The sequence below is a fragment of the Lissotriton helveticus genome, chromosome 10 (genome assembly GCF_964261635.1).
Source record: "Lissotriton helveticus chromosome 10, aLisHel1.1, whole genome shotgun sequence".
Lineage (NCBI taxonomy): Eukaryota > Metazoa > Chordata > Amphibia > Caudata > Salamandridae > Lissotriton > Lissotriton helveticus.
In genome coordinates, this window is record NC_136071.1 from 7,027,392 (window position 1) to 7,046,182 (window position 18,791).

At 57.3% G+C, this 18,791-nt stretch overlaps 1 protein-coding gene across 1 annotated transcript in view; it reads right to left on the bottom strand.

Annotated features, from left to right (window-relative positions):
- MAGIX (MAGI family member, X-linked) overlaps positions 1-18,791 on the bottom strand; it is a 257,646-nt gene that overhangs the window by 98,354 nt on the left and 140,501 nt on the right. The window contains exon 10 of the mRNA XM_078664524.1: positions 15,299-15,499. Within this exon, the coding sequence (XP_078520650.1) occupies positions 15,299-15,499 (201 nt within the window). The remainder of the gene's footprint in view (positions 1-15,298; positions 15,500-18,791) is intronic.

Consider the following 18,791-nt stretch of genomic DNA (forward strand, 5'->3'; position numbering starts at 1 on the left):
GGCTTTGGGGTGATCCTAGACACGGAGTGGTGTGCTCAGAAATGGCCGAATGCGTGGCATAAAACGAAAATCACATCTCGCATCCCAGTCCTGGAGTTGTGCCCCATAGTGATAGCGTTCCACCTTTGGCCAGCGGTGCTAACAGCGAGAAGGGTGGTGTTTTGGTCGGACAACATGGCTGTGGTTCAGGCCATCAATTCTCAGTTAGCGACTTGTCCCCTGATCCAAGGGGTGCAGAACATAGCAGCTGACGCTCTCTCTCGTTTTCAGTGGCGCCGGTTCTGGGAGGCGTGGCCGAGAGCGAGGGAGGAGATGACACCTTTTCCACCTCACCTCTGGTTCCTTGTAAAGTGGAAACGCGACTGAGGGGGCTGGGCGAGCTGTCCCTTGCGCCGAGGACCAGTAAGCGATACAGAGCTTGTGTAGCAAAGTATTGTACAGTGGCAGGAGCCTGGGAATAAGGGAGGACATCACTAGAAAGCAGGGTGCAAAAGTTTGTTATTTGGGCCAAGGACGAAGGGAAGAGCCACTCTTGGATAGCGGGCCGTTTGTAGGCAATAAGCCACCGTGCGAGATTACTGGGGCAAGAGGATCCAACAAAATCTTTCTTAATCAGGGCGACGCTCAAGGGCTGGGTCAGGTGCGAGCCGCGGCCACCAGACACTAGGTCCCGTATTGATTTTGAAACACTGCAAGGGATGCTGGACTGGGTGCACAAAGCTACGAAGTCACCTTTTGAAGCGGCACTGTTTTCAGCCACTTTCAGCTTGGGCTTTTTTGGGGCCCTGAGAGTAGGCGAGTTGGTGGCGAGGTCCAAGCAGGACAAGTCTGGGGTGGCATTGAATAATTTACAACATGGGGTGGTGATGGACAGAGTCTCTGAATTAAGCAGAATACTCTCACCCAGTCAAGAGATCAGGGCTAGATCCAACACCGTTTTTTAGCTCATTGCACCATCCCAGTTTCAGAACCTGGCTGTATGCAAATTAGTCTGTCCCTGGCCCAGTGCATCATGGGAACAGGGCAGACCAAACTACAAAAGCCAATTCTTACACTGGGAAGGAAACAAGCTTCCGGGGACCGGTTTCTGCCATTTCAGGCGTCTTCGGCCCGGCTTGCTTGAATCCTGATGGTGCAATGAGCAAGGGACTCACATCTGAGTATACCCTTCCACGCTTAGGGTGGACAAAATAATTTACAACAAGGGGTGGTGATGGACAGAGTCTCTGAATTAAGCAGAATACTCTCACCCAGTCAAGAGATCAGGGCTAGATCCAACACCGTTTTTAGCTCATTGCACCATCCCAGTTTCAGAACCTGGCTGTATGCAAATTAGTCTGTCCCTGGCCCAGTGCATCATGGGAACAGGGCAGACCAGACTACAAAAGCCAATTCTTACACTGGGAAGGAAACAAGCTTCCGGGGACCGGTTTCTGGCATTTCAGCCGTCGTCTTCCCGGCTTGCTTGAATCCTGATGGAGCAGTGAGCAAGGGACTCACATCTGAGTATACCCTTCCACGCTTAGGGTGGACAAAATAATTTACAACAAGGGGTGGTGATGGACAGAGTCTCTGAATTAAGCAGAGTACTCTCACCCAGTCAAGAGATCAGGGCTAGATCCAACACCGTTTTTAGCTCATTGCACCATCCCAGTTTCAGAACCTGGCTGTATGCAAATTAGTCTGTCCCTGGCCCAGTGCATCATGGGAACAGGGCAGACCAGACTACAAAAGCCAATTCTTGGACTGGGAAGGAAACAAGCTTCCGGGGACCGGTTTCTGCCATTTCAGGCGTCTTCGGCCCGGCTTGCTTGAATCCTGATGGTGCAATGAGCAAGGGACTCACATCTGAGTATACCCTTCCACGCTTAGGGTGGACAAAATAATTTACAACAAGGGGTGGTGATGGACAGAGTCTCTGAATTAAGCAGAGTACTCTCACCCAGTCAAGAGATCAGGGCTAGATCCAACACCGTTTTTTAGCTCATTGCACCATCCCAGTTTCAGAACCTGGCTGTATGCAAATTAGTCTGTCCCTGGCCCAGTGCATCATGGGAACAGGGCAGACCAGACTACAAAAGCCAATTCTTACACTGGGAAGGAAACAAGCTTCCGGGGACCGGTTTCTGCCATTTCAGGCGTCTTCGGCCCGGCTTGCTTGAATCCTGATGGTGCAATGAGCAAGGGACTCACATCTGAGTATACCCTTCCACGCTTAGGGTGGACAAAATAATTTACAACAAGGGGTGGTGATGGACAGAGTCTCTGAATTAAGCAGAGTACTCTCACCCAGTCAAGAGATCAGGGCTAGATCCAACACCGTTTTTAGCTCATTGCACCATCCCAGTTTCAGAACCTGGCTGTATGCAAATTAGTCTGTCCCTGGCCCAGTGCATCATGGGAACAGGGCAGACCAGACTACAAAAGCCAATTCTTGGACTGGGAAGGAAACAAGCTTCCGGGGACCGGTTTCTGCCATTTCAGGCGTCTTCGGCCCGGCTTGCTTGAATCCTGATGGTGCAATGAGCAAGGGACTCATGTCTGAGTATACCCTTCCACGCTTAGGGTGGACAAAATAATTTACAACAAGGGGTGGTGATGGACAGAGTCTCTGAATTAAGCAGAGTACTCTCACCCAGTCAAGAGATCAGGGCTAGATCCAACACCGTTTTTTAGCTCATTGCACCATCCCAGTTTCAGAACCTGGCTGTATGCAAATTAGTCTGTCCCTGGCCCAGTGCATCATGGGAACAGGGCAGACCAGACTACAAAAGCCAATTCTTACACTGGGAAGGAAACAAGCTTCCGGGGACCGGTTTCTGCCATTGAGCATTGAGCAGGCAGGATGCGAGCGGGCGGGAGCCGCCCTAACAATAGTGTTACGGAGGTCAAAAACGGACCAAGCCCGGGAGGGGAGGATGATTGTGCTGTACCAGCTTGAAACGGCCAGGTATTGCCCAGTGCGTCTGTTCTCTGCCTACCTGGCACCGCGCCCAGCAACTGAAGGTTACTTATTGATACACGCAGACAGCACCCCCCTCACTCAGTTCCAAGTACAGAGCATCATGCAGGCATGTTTGGCGTTGTCAGGCTACAAGGTACAGGGCAAACGATTTTGCAGCCACTCATTCCGCATAGGAGCGGCAACCACAGCGTATAGGGCGGGCCTGTCACCTGAACGCATCAAACAAGCAGGGCGCCGGGAGTCCCAGTGTTACAAAAGATACATCCGGTCTTGAAGGCACCGTGCTGGGGCTGGGGGCTGTGGGATGGCGTTGGTACCGACAAACGTTGGGAAGTCAGGTACATTTTACGGCACCAGATGCCGGTGGATTGCAGTGAAGTTTAAGAAGTGCATTTAATTATTAAAAGATGTGCAGTGAGGCAAGATAAAGTTTGGCAATGACAACTTATGGACATAAGGAACATTTTGCGGCACCTGATGCCGGTGGCGCGCAGTGAAGTGCAGTATGTACAGTTTATTTATGTAGATGAGCAGTGAGTCAATAAAAACTTTGCAAACTTTCATCTCTTTAATTGCCAGGGACTATGGTCTGGTGATTGACCATGCAGGCATCTTGCGAGTGGCACGGCGGGCCGAGAACGGGAAACGGAGGCGCGGCCTCACGGCCACTGACATTATCTGGCTCGGATACCCAGGCATGCGTTGGACCTGCTGGCTGAAGAAGCTGCAGCAGAGACTGGGGGGGGTTTCCTCCTCCTAATGTGCTGGTGATACCCCTGGGAGGGAATGACCGGGCATCTCTGGGGAGAAGGGCACTGCTTCAAGAACTGACGGTCACCATGTGTCAGTTGAGCAACCTGCTAGGGACCTGTGAGATACGGCGGTCTGAGATGACGCCCCGGCGGGTGTGGCAGGGTGCACGATCGAAGGAAGCCATGGAGGTCTCTCGCAGGAAGGTCAACAGCGCCATGAAAAAATTCACTGAGCAAAGGGGGTTTGGTTTCATCCGTCAGTGGCTGCTGCACACGATGGCCACAGGGTGTTTGGATGAAGATGGGGTACACCTGACCAGAGTGGGTGTGGACCTGTTCCTACTTGACCTGGGGGAGGCCTTAGAGACAGCAGGGTGTAAGTAAGGAAAGCTATCTTGGTGGGGGGCTCTGGGGTGACGGTGACTACACCCAGAGATGTGGCGGAGTTACAGGGCGATCCAGAGGCTGTAAGGTACATACGGGTGCCCTCTGCAGGAGCACAGTAAGGGTGAAAAGGCCAAATATCCACAGGGAGGTCCTCGCATTGGACCCTGGAGAAGCGACGGCGCCCATTAGTCCTAGGGGCGGTTGTGGACCTAAGCAACCGGGGGTTGCCTGGCAGGCTCCGCCCCCTCTTGGGGCGTGAGTAAAGGTGAGGGGTCTTTCCATCCCCCAAATAAGGCACACACCGTTGGGAAGGTCACTGTGTAATTCGGCTCATCAGGTGGCATGCGTCGAGGGGCTGCCTGCCCTGGGATCGCCCGTAAGATAACCCACCAATGTTGGCATCTCTGTAATGCTAATAAACCTGCAGCAGTTTTCTCCACAAAGAAGGTGTCTTGTCTGGTTATTGCTCTAGGAGAATGCTGCATGGGGGAGGGGGAGTGTTGCCGATATTGGCACTATGCAGGACGTCGGGCAGAGCTGCACTGCACGGTGTGGCCGCACTGCCCAAGTCACGTGGTCTGCTTACCTTCAGACCTTCGACGTCATGTCCAAATCATTCTGGAAACAGTGTCTTTACCAAGATTCTGTCCCAAGTATTTTCCCCTGAAATTGCCTGTATTTCCTTTGGGTCCCGGAGACGCTGCACCTGCTGCACCAATGTTGGCAACGACAGCGCTTTATTTGTAAAACAAAAAGTGTCGGGTCCCTCGAGCTGTCCTCGTGGCTGTGGCTTCACTGTTCATTGAAGCTGTGTTGACGGCGCAGCTTTCATCTCTGGGGGGGGGGGGGGTCGCGAGCTCATGTTGTCCCTGGGAAGCGTGACCTCACCTCCATCCCTTAATGTGGCATGGCTGTGTAATGTTTACAGATGCAGAGAGGAGTCTATGGCAGCAGCGTCCAATGACTGGCCTTCGCCATTCAATGAGCTGTCTTGTGAAAATCACTGTCAGTACTGGTGGAGATCATAGACTCCTTACGTGGTGCTCAGAAAAAGACGAGAAAACCAGGTCGGCTGAAGCTCGCCCCTTCATGCGCTGGGATCAATTTAACATCAGAATTTTTTTTTGGTTCTCTAGTCTTTCATAAACCGGGTTCACAGCTCACGCGAAGACAGCTGTGTTATGGAAGGCGATTAGTCCTTTGACAGGGTAGCAGCTGATTACTGAGTCTTGGTTTCAGATTATTTCTAAAGTGCACCCCACCTCCTCACTGCCCCCCTCAGTGCACCCCACCTCCTCACTGCCCCCTAAACGACGCACAATACCTCCTCACTGCCCCTCAGTGCACAATACATTCTCGCATTTGCAAGATTAAGCTAATGGGATTGTAAATAACAATGTCATTTATTTATCTGTTTTCAAAACCAACACATAAACAAAAATGTTCTCCTATACAATGCCAGTAGCTCTAACTTTTGCAAAGGCGAGACCGTTGCATTGTAAATGCTTATTGATCTGGTGGTAGGGAGATAGACATATAAGCATTATGGCTCTCCCACGTGCAGTTTTAATACATCTGACATTAAACAAAGGGAGAACGTAAAAGTCAGCATGAGAGGCAAACCCTGCCAAGACTAGGAACGCATAAGAAGGAGAACAGAGGCTTCTCAGCGCTAGACGTGGAGTCCACCGACGCAGCACCCCACGCCGTGGAGGTCAGGGGTCATAGTCCTATGTGAAGACATGAATGTGTGCTACTCCATGGAGGGTCAGGCTGTTTCTTCCATGTCTATTGTACTTCCTGTATGTTTCTTCCAGTTCATGGATAGCATGCAGCTGCCCTTTGAACCCCCCACACCGGCATTAGTGTGTTAGCTACTGTGCTGCACCTGTATGTGAGAGAACTCTGGGACGTTTCTCCAGCTGATGCCGTCTGTCGTTCACTAATCCGTGGTGGAACGGCGCACCGCTGCCTCCTTTCTTACACTTTAGTTGACTTGTAAAGCTTAGTGCACAACTTTCCATCACACAAAAGATCAAAATGATTCCCGTTGCCAATGCTTGTTTTAATGCATGATGTGAATGAAAGCGTCAATCCTCTCAAACTCAGTGAGCAGAGTTTACTTTTGGGTTTATGTGTGAAACGAGCAGCTTTTGAATTGGATGACTGGGCTTTGCAAAGTTTCAAACATAGCTCGCAGGGGGGCCCTGGAAGAGGGGGTCTGGGCGCGGTGGAGCCCCCCCCCCCCCCCCCCCCGAAGCTCAGGAGGGGGGGTCAGGGTGTTTGGAAGTGGAACAGAGCCGGAGGCCGCCAGATCCCTGCCACTGGGGCCGCCACGCAAATATGTATCTGTTAGACGGGGACCCTGAGGGTCGGCCGGATACCGAGGGAGAGATCCCCGAGGGGGACCGTCTCCGGCGATCGTACAGACAAGTACCCTCCCTCCCCACAAACAGGCACCACACCAAGTCGAGTTCAAGGCTTTATATAAGGTTCTTAAGGCAAGGATATCAGCGATACAGGATAACTTGGACCCGGGGGTCCTCTCACTTCTAGTCTCTGTAGGGAAGGGGGTAGCGGGACAGTCTTAGTACCGGATCGGTACAGGTGGTGGTAAAAGGCGAGCTCACAATCCTCGAGCTGGAGGGTCTGTGGATCGGGCCGCGGCAGCGCCAGCAGGCCAAGGTGATAGTCTCATAAAGCAGAGGGCCGCGGCAGCGCCAGCAGGCCAAGATGGTTTCACGAGGCAGAGGGCCGCGGCAGCGCCAGCAGGCCAAGACGATGGTTTCACGAGGCAGAGGGCCGCGGCAGCGCCAGCAGGCCAAGACGATGGTTTCACGAGGCAGAGGGCCGCGGCAGCGCCAGCAGGCCAAGATGGTTTCACGAGGCAGAGGGCCGCGGCAGCGCCAGCAGGCCAAGACGATGGTTTCACGAGGCAGAGGGCCGCGGCAGCGCCAGCAGGCCAAGACGATGGTTTCACGAGGCAGAGGGCCGCGGCAGCGCCAGCAGGCCAAGACGATGGTTTCACGAGGCAGAGGGCCGCGGCAGCGCCAGCAGGCCAAGATGGTTTCACGAGGCAGAGGGCCGCGGCAGCGCCAGCAGGCCAAGACGATGGTTTCACGAGGCAGAGGGCCGCGGCAGCGCCAGCAGGCCAAGACGATGGTTTCACGAGGCAGAGGGCCGCGGCAGCGCCAGCAGGCCAAGTCACGGATGAGTTCTTCTCGGGTCTCTCGACTCCAGGATACAACTGCCTTCCTGGTCTGGTCCTGCCCCAGTTATAGGTCTGGTCCCCTTTGATGTCCGGACCCTCGCGCCTGGGGGCCGGGAGGTCCGGGATGAGGGAGTCCAGACACCCAGCAGGGGGGTGGAGCCAGCGCCCAGGCGGCCTGGGGTGATCGACACCTGGCGGAGGAGAGCCGTTGACGATTCCTTCTCCCATTGACTCGCCAAGTGGTCACTCTGCCTCCTGGGGGGAGGTTGGTGCCTCGATGTCGGGCCCGGCCGGGCCCAGGGTGAGGGTCGAGTTGAGGCCACGCGGCCTCGTGCTGCAGCGCCCCAAGATGGCGGCCGGGTCGATGTCGTGGGGTAGATGGTGACCCGGGCCAGCGGGGTCCGGAGCTGGTGTCTTGTAGTGGAGGGATTGCAGGGTACTTCGGGTGGTCGTTGGTGGACTCTGGCTGGGGATGCAGGGAGAGCCAGGGTCCTGGTCCCATTGCGGGGAGGAGGTACAGCTCGAACATGCGGCCTGTCCAACATGCGTCCCCCCCAGCTGAAGGCGGGGAGAGTCAGCCATCTTCCTGGGGACTCTCCTCGCTGAGGCGGAAAAAGCGTGACAGGCCGTCGGCGTTGGCGTGGTCCTGGCCTGGACGATGTTCCACCGTGAAGTCCATCGCCTGCAGGGAGATGGACCAGCGCAACAGCTTCGGGTTCTCCCCCCGCATTTGCATCAGCCATTGCAGGGGTCGGTGGTCTGTTTGCACCCGGAAGTGGGTGCCGAAGAGGTATGGCCGGAGCTTCTTGAGTGCCCAGACTACGGCGAAGGCCTCCCTCTCAATGGTGCTCCAGCGCTGTTCTCGGGGCAAGAGGCGTCGGCTGATGAAGACCACCGGATGGTCGACCCCTTCGGCGTTGAGTTGGGAGAGGACGGCCCCCACACCATGATCGGAGGCGTCCGTCTGCACAATGAATTCCCGGCTGTAGTCGGGAGCCTGGAGCACGGGGGCCGTGCACATGGCGGTCTTTAGCTTCTCGAAGGCTGATTGGCAGCCCGGGGTCCAGTTGACGGTTTTGGGGCTCTTTTTGGAGGTGAGCTCTGTGAGGGGCCCCACGATGCTGCCATAGTCCTTCACGAACCGCCGGTAGTATCCGGTGAGCCCCAGGAAGGCCCGGACCTCCGTTTGGCTCGTAGGGGGTTGCCAGGCCTGGATGGCAGCAATCTTGAGTTGGAGAGGGGCCACCAGCCCGCTTCCCACTTGGTGTCCCAGGTAGGTCACGGACCCTTGGCCAACTTGGCACTTGCTGGCCTTGATGGTGAGCCCGGCTTGCTGGAGGGCGAGTAGAACCTCCCGCAGGTGGCGGAGGTGGTCGGTCCACTGGTGGCTGTACACAGCAATGTCGTCCAGGTAGGCGGCGCTGAAGTCTTCCAGGCCCGCCAGTACCTGGTTTACCAGCCGTTGGAACGTTGCCGGGGCGTTTTTCATGCCGAAGGGCATGACTTTAAAGTGGTAGTGCCCGTCTGGGGTAGAGAAGGCGGATCGTTCTTGGGCCCTAGGGGTGAGGCCGATCTGCCAGTAGCCCGCTGTTAAGTCGAAGATGCTCAGGTAGCGGGCGGCCCCCATCCGGTCAATTAGCTCGTCTGCCCGGGGGATGGGATGAGCGTCGGTCCGGGTAACTGCATTCAGCCCTCGATAGTCCACGCAGAACCGGAGCTCAGGGGCAACGCCCGGGGCAGCTGCCTTGGGAACCAGGACGACTGGGCTCGCCCAGGGACTGTCTGAGGGTTCGATCACTCCTAGGGTCAGCATCTTGGACACCTCGGTCTGGATGCAGGCTCGTACCCGGTCTGGTACGCGGTATGCTCGGTGTCGAATAGGAGGGCTGTCCCCGGTGTCCACATCGTGGAGGCACCAGGGGGTGACTCCGGGGGTGAGGGAGAACAGGGAGGCGAACTGCCTCAGGAGCGTTTGGCAGTCTTGGCGTTGCTCCGGGGACAGGGCCTCGGAGAGCTGGACCCCTTCCACTGAGCCATCCTGCTCGAAGGCCCTCAGTAAGTCCGGAAGGGGTTCGGAGTCTTCTTCTGTCCCAGTATCGGTAGCCATTAGGAGGCTGAGTTCGGATCGCACAAAATGGGGTTTGAGCCTGTTGGCATGGAGGACCCGTAGGGGGTTCCGGGCAGTCTCCATGTCGATTAAATAGGTGACGGGCCCCTTGCGTTCGATTACCTTGAAGGGCCCGGACCATCTGTCTTGGAGGGCACAGGGCTCAACCGGGGACATCACCCAGACCTGTTGTCCAGGTTCGAACTCAATGGAGGACGTGTGCTGATCGTACCACCTCTTCATGTCCTCCTGACTGGCCTCGAGGTTGGCTTTGGCGGTGTCTCGGAACCGCCGGGTCTGGTTGCGGAGAGCCAGGAGATACCGGTAGATGTCCGGGGGCGTTTTCTGGGGAGGCTGCTCCCAACCTTCCTTGACTAGGCTGAGGGGGCCCCGGACGGGGTGTCCGTACAGTAGTTCAAAGGGGCTGAAGCCGAGGGACTTCTGCGGGACCTCCCGATAGGCAAACAGGAGGCATGGCAGCAGTACGTCCCACTGGCGTCGAAGGGGTTCTTCTAGACCCATAATCATCCCCTTGAGGGTGCGGTTGAATCTCTCGACCAGTCAGTTTCCTTGCGGGTGATAGGGGGTCGTGAATTTGTAGGTGACCCCGCATTGCTGCCAGAGGGACTTCATATATCTGGAGATAAAGTTCGTGCCCCTGTCACTGACGACCTCCCGGGGGAACCCCACCCGGGAGAAGATCCCCATCAGGGCCCGGCCCACCACGGGGGCCGTCACAGTCCGAAGAGGGATGGCCTCGGGATAGCGGGTGGCGTGGTCTACCAGGACCAGGATGAACCGGTGTCCTTGGGCTGTTCGAGGGTCGAGGGGCCCCACAATGTCTATTCCCACTCGTTCAAACGGGGTGGTGACGACAGGAAAGGGTTGTAATGGTGCTTTGATTTTTCGGCCACTTTTTCCGCTGGCCTGGCAGGTGGGGCAGGCCTTGCAGTGGTTGGTGACATCCTTCCGCATGTGGGGCCAGAAAAAATGGGTCACCAGGCGGTCGTAGGTTTTATCCTGCCCCAGGTGTCCGGCAAGGGGGACGTCGTGGGCTAAGTTCAGGAGGAAGTCTCGGAAGCGAAGGGGCACCACCAGCACCCGACTGGCCCCTAGTTCTGCAATTTTCTGCTCGCTGTAGAGCAGGTCTTGGTCCCAGTAGATCCAGTGGGCCCCCGAGGTATCCCCGGTGCTCTGGGCCAGGGCTTGCTGCCGGAGTCCTTCGAGAGAAGGACAGGTTTGTTGCTCGGCCCGGAATTGTTCCTGCGTGGGGCCTCCCTCCTGCCGCCATTGTGCCAGGTCAGGGACGTCCCGAAGCTGGTCGGGTCCTTCTTCGGTTTGGGTCAAGGGAATGGCTTCTGGGGCGGCCTCCTCTGGGATGAGCGCGGGAGGAGGTTCTGGCCACTCGGGCTCTTCTGGGCTGGGGACCGCGCGGGCGGTCATGGACCGGGTCGTGACGCAGACCCATTCGGGGAGGCCAAGCATCCCCAGGTGCTCCCTCCGTTCGACAGCTGCCCAGGGAGAGCTTTCAAGGTCGTTTCCTAGGAGGCAGTCCACGGGGGCATCATCGCGGACAGTTACTTTTAGCATCCCTGTTACTCCTCCCCACTCGAAGGGGACGCAGGCCATGTGGCATAGGCTTTCGGAGTTGTCGGCTGATCGAACAGGGCAAAGAATGTTCGGCAAGATTTGGTCTGGAGTGACGAGGTGGCGTCGGACCGCCGTTACACTGGCCCCGGTGTCGCGGAGGGCTTCCGCCCGGCGGCCATTGATGTTGACTTATTGACCGTACTTCTGTGTGTTGGCGGGAAGGGGGGCCCGCGGAATCATGTCTCTCTCCCCTAAGCAGACCAGTGCCATGGCGGCGGGTGCCCATTCAGAGGGATCGGTCTTGTACTCCTCTTGGTCTTCCGGGATTATTTCTTCCCCTAGGGCCGCCGCTGCAACTTGGCGGGGAGTAGTGTTCGGATTCTTTGGGCAGTTGGGATCACTGGCGTAGTGGCCGGGTCGCTGGCACCTGTGGCACGTAATGTTGGCCCGGAAACCGGCCCGGACGGCAGGGCTTCCCCGGCCAACCGGGGTCGAGGGGTTTCTGGGGGGTGACGAGGGGCCGGGGTCTCTCCCCCGACCCTGACTTCCTCCTCCCCCTCGGGGGCGATACGATCTGGATACTTCGCTGGGTGCGCTCCGGCCAACTCGGGTGCTTTCCCACCGGTCGGCTTCGGCGGCGAGTTGTCGAGGGTCGGTTAGCTTGCTGTCCAGGAGGTGTTGCCGGAGCTCCACGAAGCAGTTGTTCGACAGGTGTTCCCATACGATAAGGTCAAAGAGTTGGTCGTAGGTGGTTACTTTGTTGCCCTTGATCCACCCCTCGAAGGCTCGGCTAAAAAAGTTCACGTACTCCACCCAAGTTGTACCCGGAATCCGTTTGCAGTCGCGGAACCGTTGGCGGTACATCTCAGGTGTGAGCCCGTATCGAGTGAGGAGGGCGGCCTTCATGTGGTCGTAGGAGGTCATCAGCTGGTCCGGGAGTTGCAGCAGGGCGTCCCGCCCTTCGTTGACAAACCTCCCCCATAATCCGGCTCCCCAATCGCTTCGGGGAATCCGGTGGGAGGTCATTGCCACCTCATAGGCTTTAAACCACTGCTGGATATCATCGTTCTTGTGGTATTCCCGGATGACATCTTTGGGGATGTGAACCTTGGGTTCGGTCGAGGCGGACGGGGTCGGTCGTTCGGGGAGCCCGAGGTCTTTATTCTGTTTCTGAATCTCCAGTGCTTTGAGATTGCGCTCATGTTCGTATTCTAGTCTCTTTTCCTCTAGCTCCCTCTGTCTTTGCTTGTCTTCCCGCTCTTCCCTGAGTCGTAAGTGTTCCAGGGTTATTTTTTGTTCTGCCAGCTTGAGTTCCCCATCCAAGCGAAGTCGGGCAAGTTCTAATTCGTGGAGTCTGGTTTTTTCTCTTTCTCGGATCTCTTCCAGGGAGAGATCCGTTCTTTCTTTAGTTGGTGCGGGGCTCGTTTCGGTTGTTTGTGTTCGGGGTACGGCCGTACCCGTTTCTGCCCAAGCTTCTAGGGCTCGTTTGAAGTCTTCCTTTGTGCTAAGACCTGTGGTTGGAAGTCCAAGTTCTATGCAATATTGCTTCAGTTCCCGGTGGTTGTAGTCTTCCAATTTTTCCATCTGAAATTTTTCCGTTGTTCCGCTCTCTATTGACATGGTTGTTGTGTGTGGTGGGGCGAGTGACTTTCTGTACGATTATGCGTAGGTTCGGATCCCGTCGCTGGCCACCAATGTTAGACGGGGACCCTGAGGGTCGGCCGGATACCGAGGGAGAGATCCCCGAGGGGGACCGTCTCCGGCGATCGTACAGACAAGTACCCTCCCTCCCCACAAACAGGCACCACACCAAGTCGAGTTCAAGGCTTTATATAAGGTTCTTAAGGCAAGGATATCAGCGATACAGGATAACTTGGACCCGGGGGTCCTCTCACTTCTAGTCTCTGTAGGGAAGGGGGTAGCGGGACAGTCTTAGTACCGGATCGGTACAGGTGGTGGTAAAAGGCGAGCTCACAATCCTCGAGCTGGAGGGTCTGTGGATCGGGCCGCGGCAGCGCCAGCAGGCCAAGGTGATAGTCTCATAAAGCAGAGGGCCGCGGCAGCGCCAGCAGGCCAAGATGGTTTCACGAGGCAGAGGGCCGCGGCAGCGCCAGCAGGCCAAGACGATGGTTTCACGAGGCAGAGGGCCGCGGCAGCGCCAGCAGGCCAAGACGATGGTTTCACGAGGCAGAGGGCCGCGGCAGCGCCAGCAGGCCAAGATGGTTTCACGAGGCAGAGGGCCGCGGCAGCGCCAGCAGGCCAAGACGATGGTTTCACGAGGCAGAGGGCCGCGGCAGCGCCAGCAGGCCAAGACGATGGTTTCACGAGGCAGAGGGCCGCGGCAGCGCCAGCAGGCCAAGACGATGGTTTCACGAGGCAGAGGGCCGCGGCAGCGCCAGCAGGCCAAGATGGTTTCACGAGGCAGAGGGCCGCGGCAGCGCCAGCAGGCCAAGACGATGGTTTCACGAGGCAGAGGGCCGCGGCAGCGCCAGCAGGCCAAGACGATGGTTTCACGAGGCAGAGGGCCGCGGCAGCGCCAGCAGGCCAAGTCACGGATGAGTTCTTCTCGGGTCTCTCGACTCCAGGATACAACTGCCTTCCTGGTCTGGTCCTGCCCCAGTTATAGGTCTGGTCCCCTTTGATGTCCGGACCCTCGCGCCTGGGGGCCGGGAGGTCCGGGATGAGGGAGTCCAGACACCCAGCAGGGGGGTGGAGCCAGCGCCCAGGCGGCCTGGGGTGATCGACACCTGGCGGAGGAGAGCCGTTGACGATTCCTTCTCCCATTGACTCGCCAAGTGGTCACTCTGCCTCCTGGGGGGAGGTTGGTGCCTCGATGTCGGGCCCGGCCGGGCCCAGGGTGAGGGTCGAGTTGAGGCCACGCGGCCTCGTGCTGCAGCGCCCCAAGATGGCGGCCGGGTCGATGTCGTGGGGTAGATGGTGACCCGGGCCAGCGGGGTCCGGAGCTGGTGTCTTGTAGTGGAGGGATTGCAGGGTACTTCGGGTGGTCGTTGGTGGACTCTGGCTGGGGATGCAGGGAGAGCCAGGGTCCTGGTCCCATTGCGGGGAGGAGGTACAGCTCGAACATGCGGCCTGTCCAACAGTATCCATCCTCAGAGGATTATTATATTAAGGATATATATTGGCGTTGGGGCCCCTGGGGTTTGGGGGCCCTGTGCAGGTGCACAGCTTGCACATGCCTAAGGCCGTCCCTGGCAGCGGGTCCATGGGGGGGTATAAGGCAGACATTATTAACCAGAGCTGTGACAGCAGCGCCCCCTGGAGGTGTCTCAAGAGACGCAGAGAAAAGAAGCAATGTCTGAGACCCCCTTCCAGAGCCCGCCCCCTGCCGGAAGGTTGGGGTGTGGCATAAACGCCCGACGCTGGTGCCGGAGACCAGGGTTCGAGCCTCGGGGTCGCGTCCACATCCTGTGATTCTGGGCAAATCACTTCATCTCCCTGAGCCCGAATGAGTAATGTATAAACAGGGACAATTCCCAAAAATAGAAGAAGGACTACACTTTTACTTCAACCCAGCGCAGGGAATGGCCGCGCTCCTTAGCAGAGAATGACAGAGGGGGCAGTTTGAACATACATAAAAGGCAATTTTTACAGCCAGTCGCAGGCCTGGTAATTAAATTGCTTTCTTATAACAGCTGCTAACTATCCCTGCTTTACAAAACATAAAAAGATACCTCCCACCGTTTTCAGCCGACCCGCTCCAAAAACCAGGACATGAGCTTAATTTCCTGAAATCTGCCGGGACTGCCCGGGCAAATCCGGGACGCCGGGTCACCAAACGTGGAACTCCCTCTTGTGCTTGGGGATTGGTACTTCTTTCTCAGCGTCTCGGCGCTAGGCCCTGCGGCTCTCACTCAGTGTCTCGGCGCTAGGCCCTGCGGCTCTCACTCAGTGTCTCGGCGCTAGCCTATTCAGCTCTCTTTCAGGTTCTCGGCGCTAGGCTCTGCGGCTCTCACTCAGTGTCTCGGCGCTAGGCCCTGCGGCTCTCACTCAGTGTCTCGGCGATAGGCTCTGCGGCTCTCGATCAGTGTCTCGGCGCTAAGCCCTGCGGCTCTCACTCAGTGTCTCGGCGCTAGGCCCTGCGGCTCTCACTCAGTGTCTCGGCGCTAGCCTATTCGGCTCTCTTTCAGGTTCTCAGCGCTAGGCTCTGCGGCTCTCACTCAGTGCCTTGGCGCTAGGCCCTGCGGCTCTCACTCAGCGTCTCGGCGCTAGGCCCTGCGGCTCTCTTTCAGGTACTCAACGCTAGACCGCGACTCTCACACACTTACCTGTATCGCTCTTGGACAGAATTCGTAGCCGTATCTTGTTGCCCGCCTGTCTGAAGAGCTGGGTGATGTCCCGTGGGGACATATGGGCGATAGACCGCCCGTCGACACCCTCCACGCGGTCGCCCACCTTCAGGTGCCCATCGCGGCCGGCCGGGCTGTCCTTCCGCACCTCGCTCACCTTGTGTGGCACCAGAGACCGAGCTGCAGGTGGAGGAGACAAGAGAAGCAAGAGGTTAGAGAGGCTGATCTACATAGCACCTAAAAACCTTCACATGGGTAGAGGGAGCTTTACTGTTGAGACAGGTCAGGGCTTCCACAAGGACCACCGCTAGCCACATGCCAGGCTTCCCTTAAGTGGGCAGAATCCCTCCTGATCACCAACAGCAACAAACAACCCTCATTTCCAGCCTCCTTCTCAGAAATGAACCTGTAAAGCTTCAGCTCGCCCATGGTATGTGTATTTGTAGAGCGCACGCGAGGGTATCCTGGCGCTGAGCAGGTGTGTGGGTCGGAGTCACGAGGGATGCGTGTGAGTCGGAGTCACGAGGGATGCGTGTGAGTCGGAGTCACGAGGGATGTGTGTGAGTCGGAGTCACGAGGGATGCGTGTGAGTCGGAGTCACGAGGGATGCGTGTGAGTCGGAGTCACGAGAGATGTGTGTGAGTGGGAGTCACGAGGGATGTGTGTGAGTCGGAGTCACGAGGGATGTGTGTGAGTCGGAGTCACGAGGGATGTGTGTGAGTCGGAGTCACGAGGGATGCGTGTGAGTCGGAATCACGAGGGATGTGTGTGAGTCGGAGTCACGAGGGATGTGTGTGAGTCGGAATCACGAGGAATGTGTGTGAGTCGGAGTCACGAGGGATGTGTGTGCGTCGGAGTCACGAGGGATGTGTATGAGTCGGAGTCACGAGGGATGTGTGCGAGTCGGAGTCACGAGGGGTGTGTGTGAGTCGGAGTCACGAGGGATGCGTGTGAGTCGGAGTCACGAGGGATGCGTGTGAGTCGGAGTCACGAGGGATGTGTGTGCGTCGGAGGAGTCACGAGGGATGTGTGTGAGTCGGAGTCACGAGGGATGCGTGTGAGTCGGAGTCACGAGAGATGTGTGTGAGTGGGAGTCACGAGGGATGTGTGTGAGTCGGAGTCACGAGGGATGTGTGTGAGTCGGAGTCACGAGGGATGTGTGTGAGTCGGAGTCACGAGGGATGCGTGTGAGTCGGAATCACGAGGGATGTGTGTGAGTCGGAGTCACGAGAGATGTGTGTGAGTCGGAGTCACGTGGGATGTGTGTGAGTCGGAGTCACGAGGGATGTGTGTGCGTCGGAGTCACGAGGGATGTGTATGAGTCGGAGTCACGAGGGATGTGTGCGAGTCGGAGTCACGAGGGGTGTGTGTGAGTCGGAGTCACGAGGGATGTGTGTGAGTCGGAGTCACGAGGGATGTGTGTGAGTCGGAGTCACGAGGGATGTGTGTGAGTCGGAATCACGAGGGATGTGTGTGAGTCGAAGTCATGAGGGATGTGTGTGCGTCGGAGTCACGAGGGATGTGTGTGAGTCGGAGTCATGAGGGATGTGTGTGCGTCGGAGGAGTCACGAGGGATGTGTGTGAGTCGGAGTCACGAGGGATGTGTGTGAGTCGGAGTCACGAGGGATGTGTGTGCGTCGGAGGAGTCACGAGGGATGTGTGTGAGTCGAAGTCACGAGGGATGTGTGTGCGTCGGAGTCACGAGGGATGTGTGTGAGTCGGAGTCACGAGGGATGTGTGTGCATCGGAGTCACGAGGGATGTGTGTGCGTCCGAGTCACGAGGGATGTGTGTGAGTCGGAGTCACGTGGGATGTGTGTGAGTCGGAGTCACGAGGGATGTGTGTGCGTCGGAGTCACGAGGGATGTGTATGAGTCGGAGTCACGAGGGATGTGTGCGAGTCGGAGTCACGAGGGGTGTGTGTGAGTCGGAGTCACGAGGGATGTGTGTGAGTCGGAGTCACGAGGGATGTGTGTGAGTCGGAGTCACGAGGGATGTGTGTGAGTCGGAATCACGAGGGATGTGTGTGAGTCGAAGTCATGAGGGATGTGTGTGCGTCGGAGTCACGAGGGATGTGTGTGAGTCGGAATCACGAGGGATGTGTGTGAGTCGAAGTCATGAGGGATGTGTGTGCGTCGGAGTCACGAGGGATGTGTGTGCGTCGGAGGAGTCACGAGGGATGTGTGTGCGTCGGAGGAGTCACGAGGGATGTGTGTGAGTCGGAGTCACGAGGGATGTGTGTGAGTCGGAGTCACGAGGGATGTGTGTGAGTCGGAGTCACGAGGGGTGTGTGTGAGTCGGAGTCACAAGGGATGTGTGTGAGTCGGAGTCACGAGGGATGTGTGTGCGTCGGAGTCATGAGGGATGTGTATGAGTCGGAGTCACGAGGGATGTGTGTGAGTCGGAGTCACGAGGGATGTGTGTGAGTCGGAATCACGAGGGATGCATGTGAGTCGGAGTCACGAGGGATGCGTGTGAGTCGGAGTCACGAGGGATGTGTGTGAGTCGGAGTCACGAGGGATGTGTGTGAGTCGGAGTCACGAGGGATGTGTGTGAGTCGGAGTCACGAGGGATGAGTGTGAGTCGGAGTCACGAGGGATGTGTGTGAGTCGAAGTCACGAGGGATGTGTGTGCGTCGGAGTCACGAGGGATGTGTGTGAGTCGGAGTCACGAGGGATGTGTGTGAGTCGGAGTCACGAGGGATGTGTGTGCATCGGAGTCACGAGGGATGTGTGTGTGTCGGAGTCATGAGGGATGTGTGTGCGTCGGAGTCACGAGGGATGTGTATGAGTCGGAGTCACGAGGGATGTGTGCGAGTCGGAGTCACGAGGGATGTGTGTGAGTCGGAGTCACAAGGGATGTGTGTGAGTCGGAGTCACGAGGGATGTGTGTGAGTCGGAGTCACGAGGGATGTGTGTGAGTCGGAGTCACGAGGGATGTGTGTGAGTCGGAGTCAAGAGGGATGTGTGTGAGTCGGAATCATGAGGAATGTGTGTGAGTCGGAGTCATGAGGGATGTGTGTGCGTCGGAGTCACGAGGGATGTGTGTGAGTCGGAGTCACGAGGGATGCATGTGAGTCGGAGTCACGAGGGATGCGCGTGCGTCAGAGACACGAGGGATGTGTGTGAGTCGGAGTCACGAGGGATGTGTGTGAGTCGGAGTCACGAGGGATGCGTATGAGTCACGAGGGATGTGCGTGCGTCGGAGACACGAGGGATATGTGTGAGTCGGAGTCACGAGGGATGTGTGTGAGTCGGAGTCACGAGGGATGTGTGTGCGTCGGAGGAGTCACAAGGGATGTGTGTGAGTCGGAGTCACGAGGGATGAGTGTGAGTCGGAGTCACGAGGGATGTGTGTGAGTCGAAGTCACGAGGGATGTGGGTGCGTCGGAGTCACGAGGGATGTGTGTGAGTCGGAGTCACGAGGGATGTGTGTGCATCGGAGTCACGAGGGATGTGTGTGCGTCGGAGTCA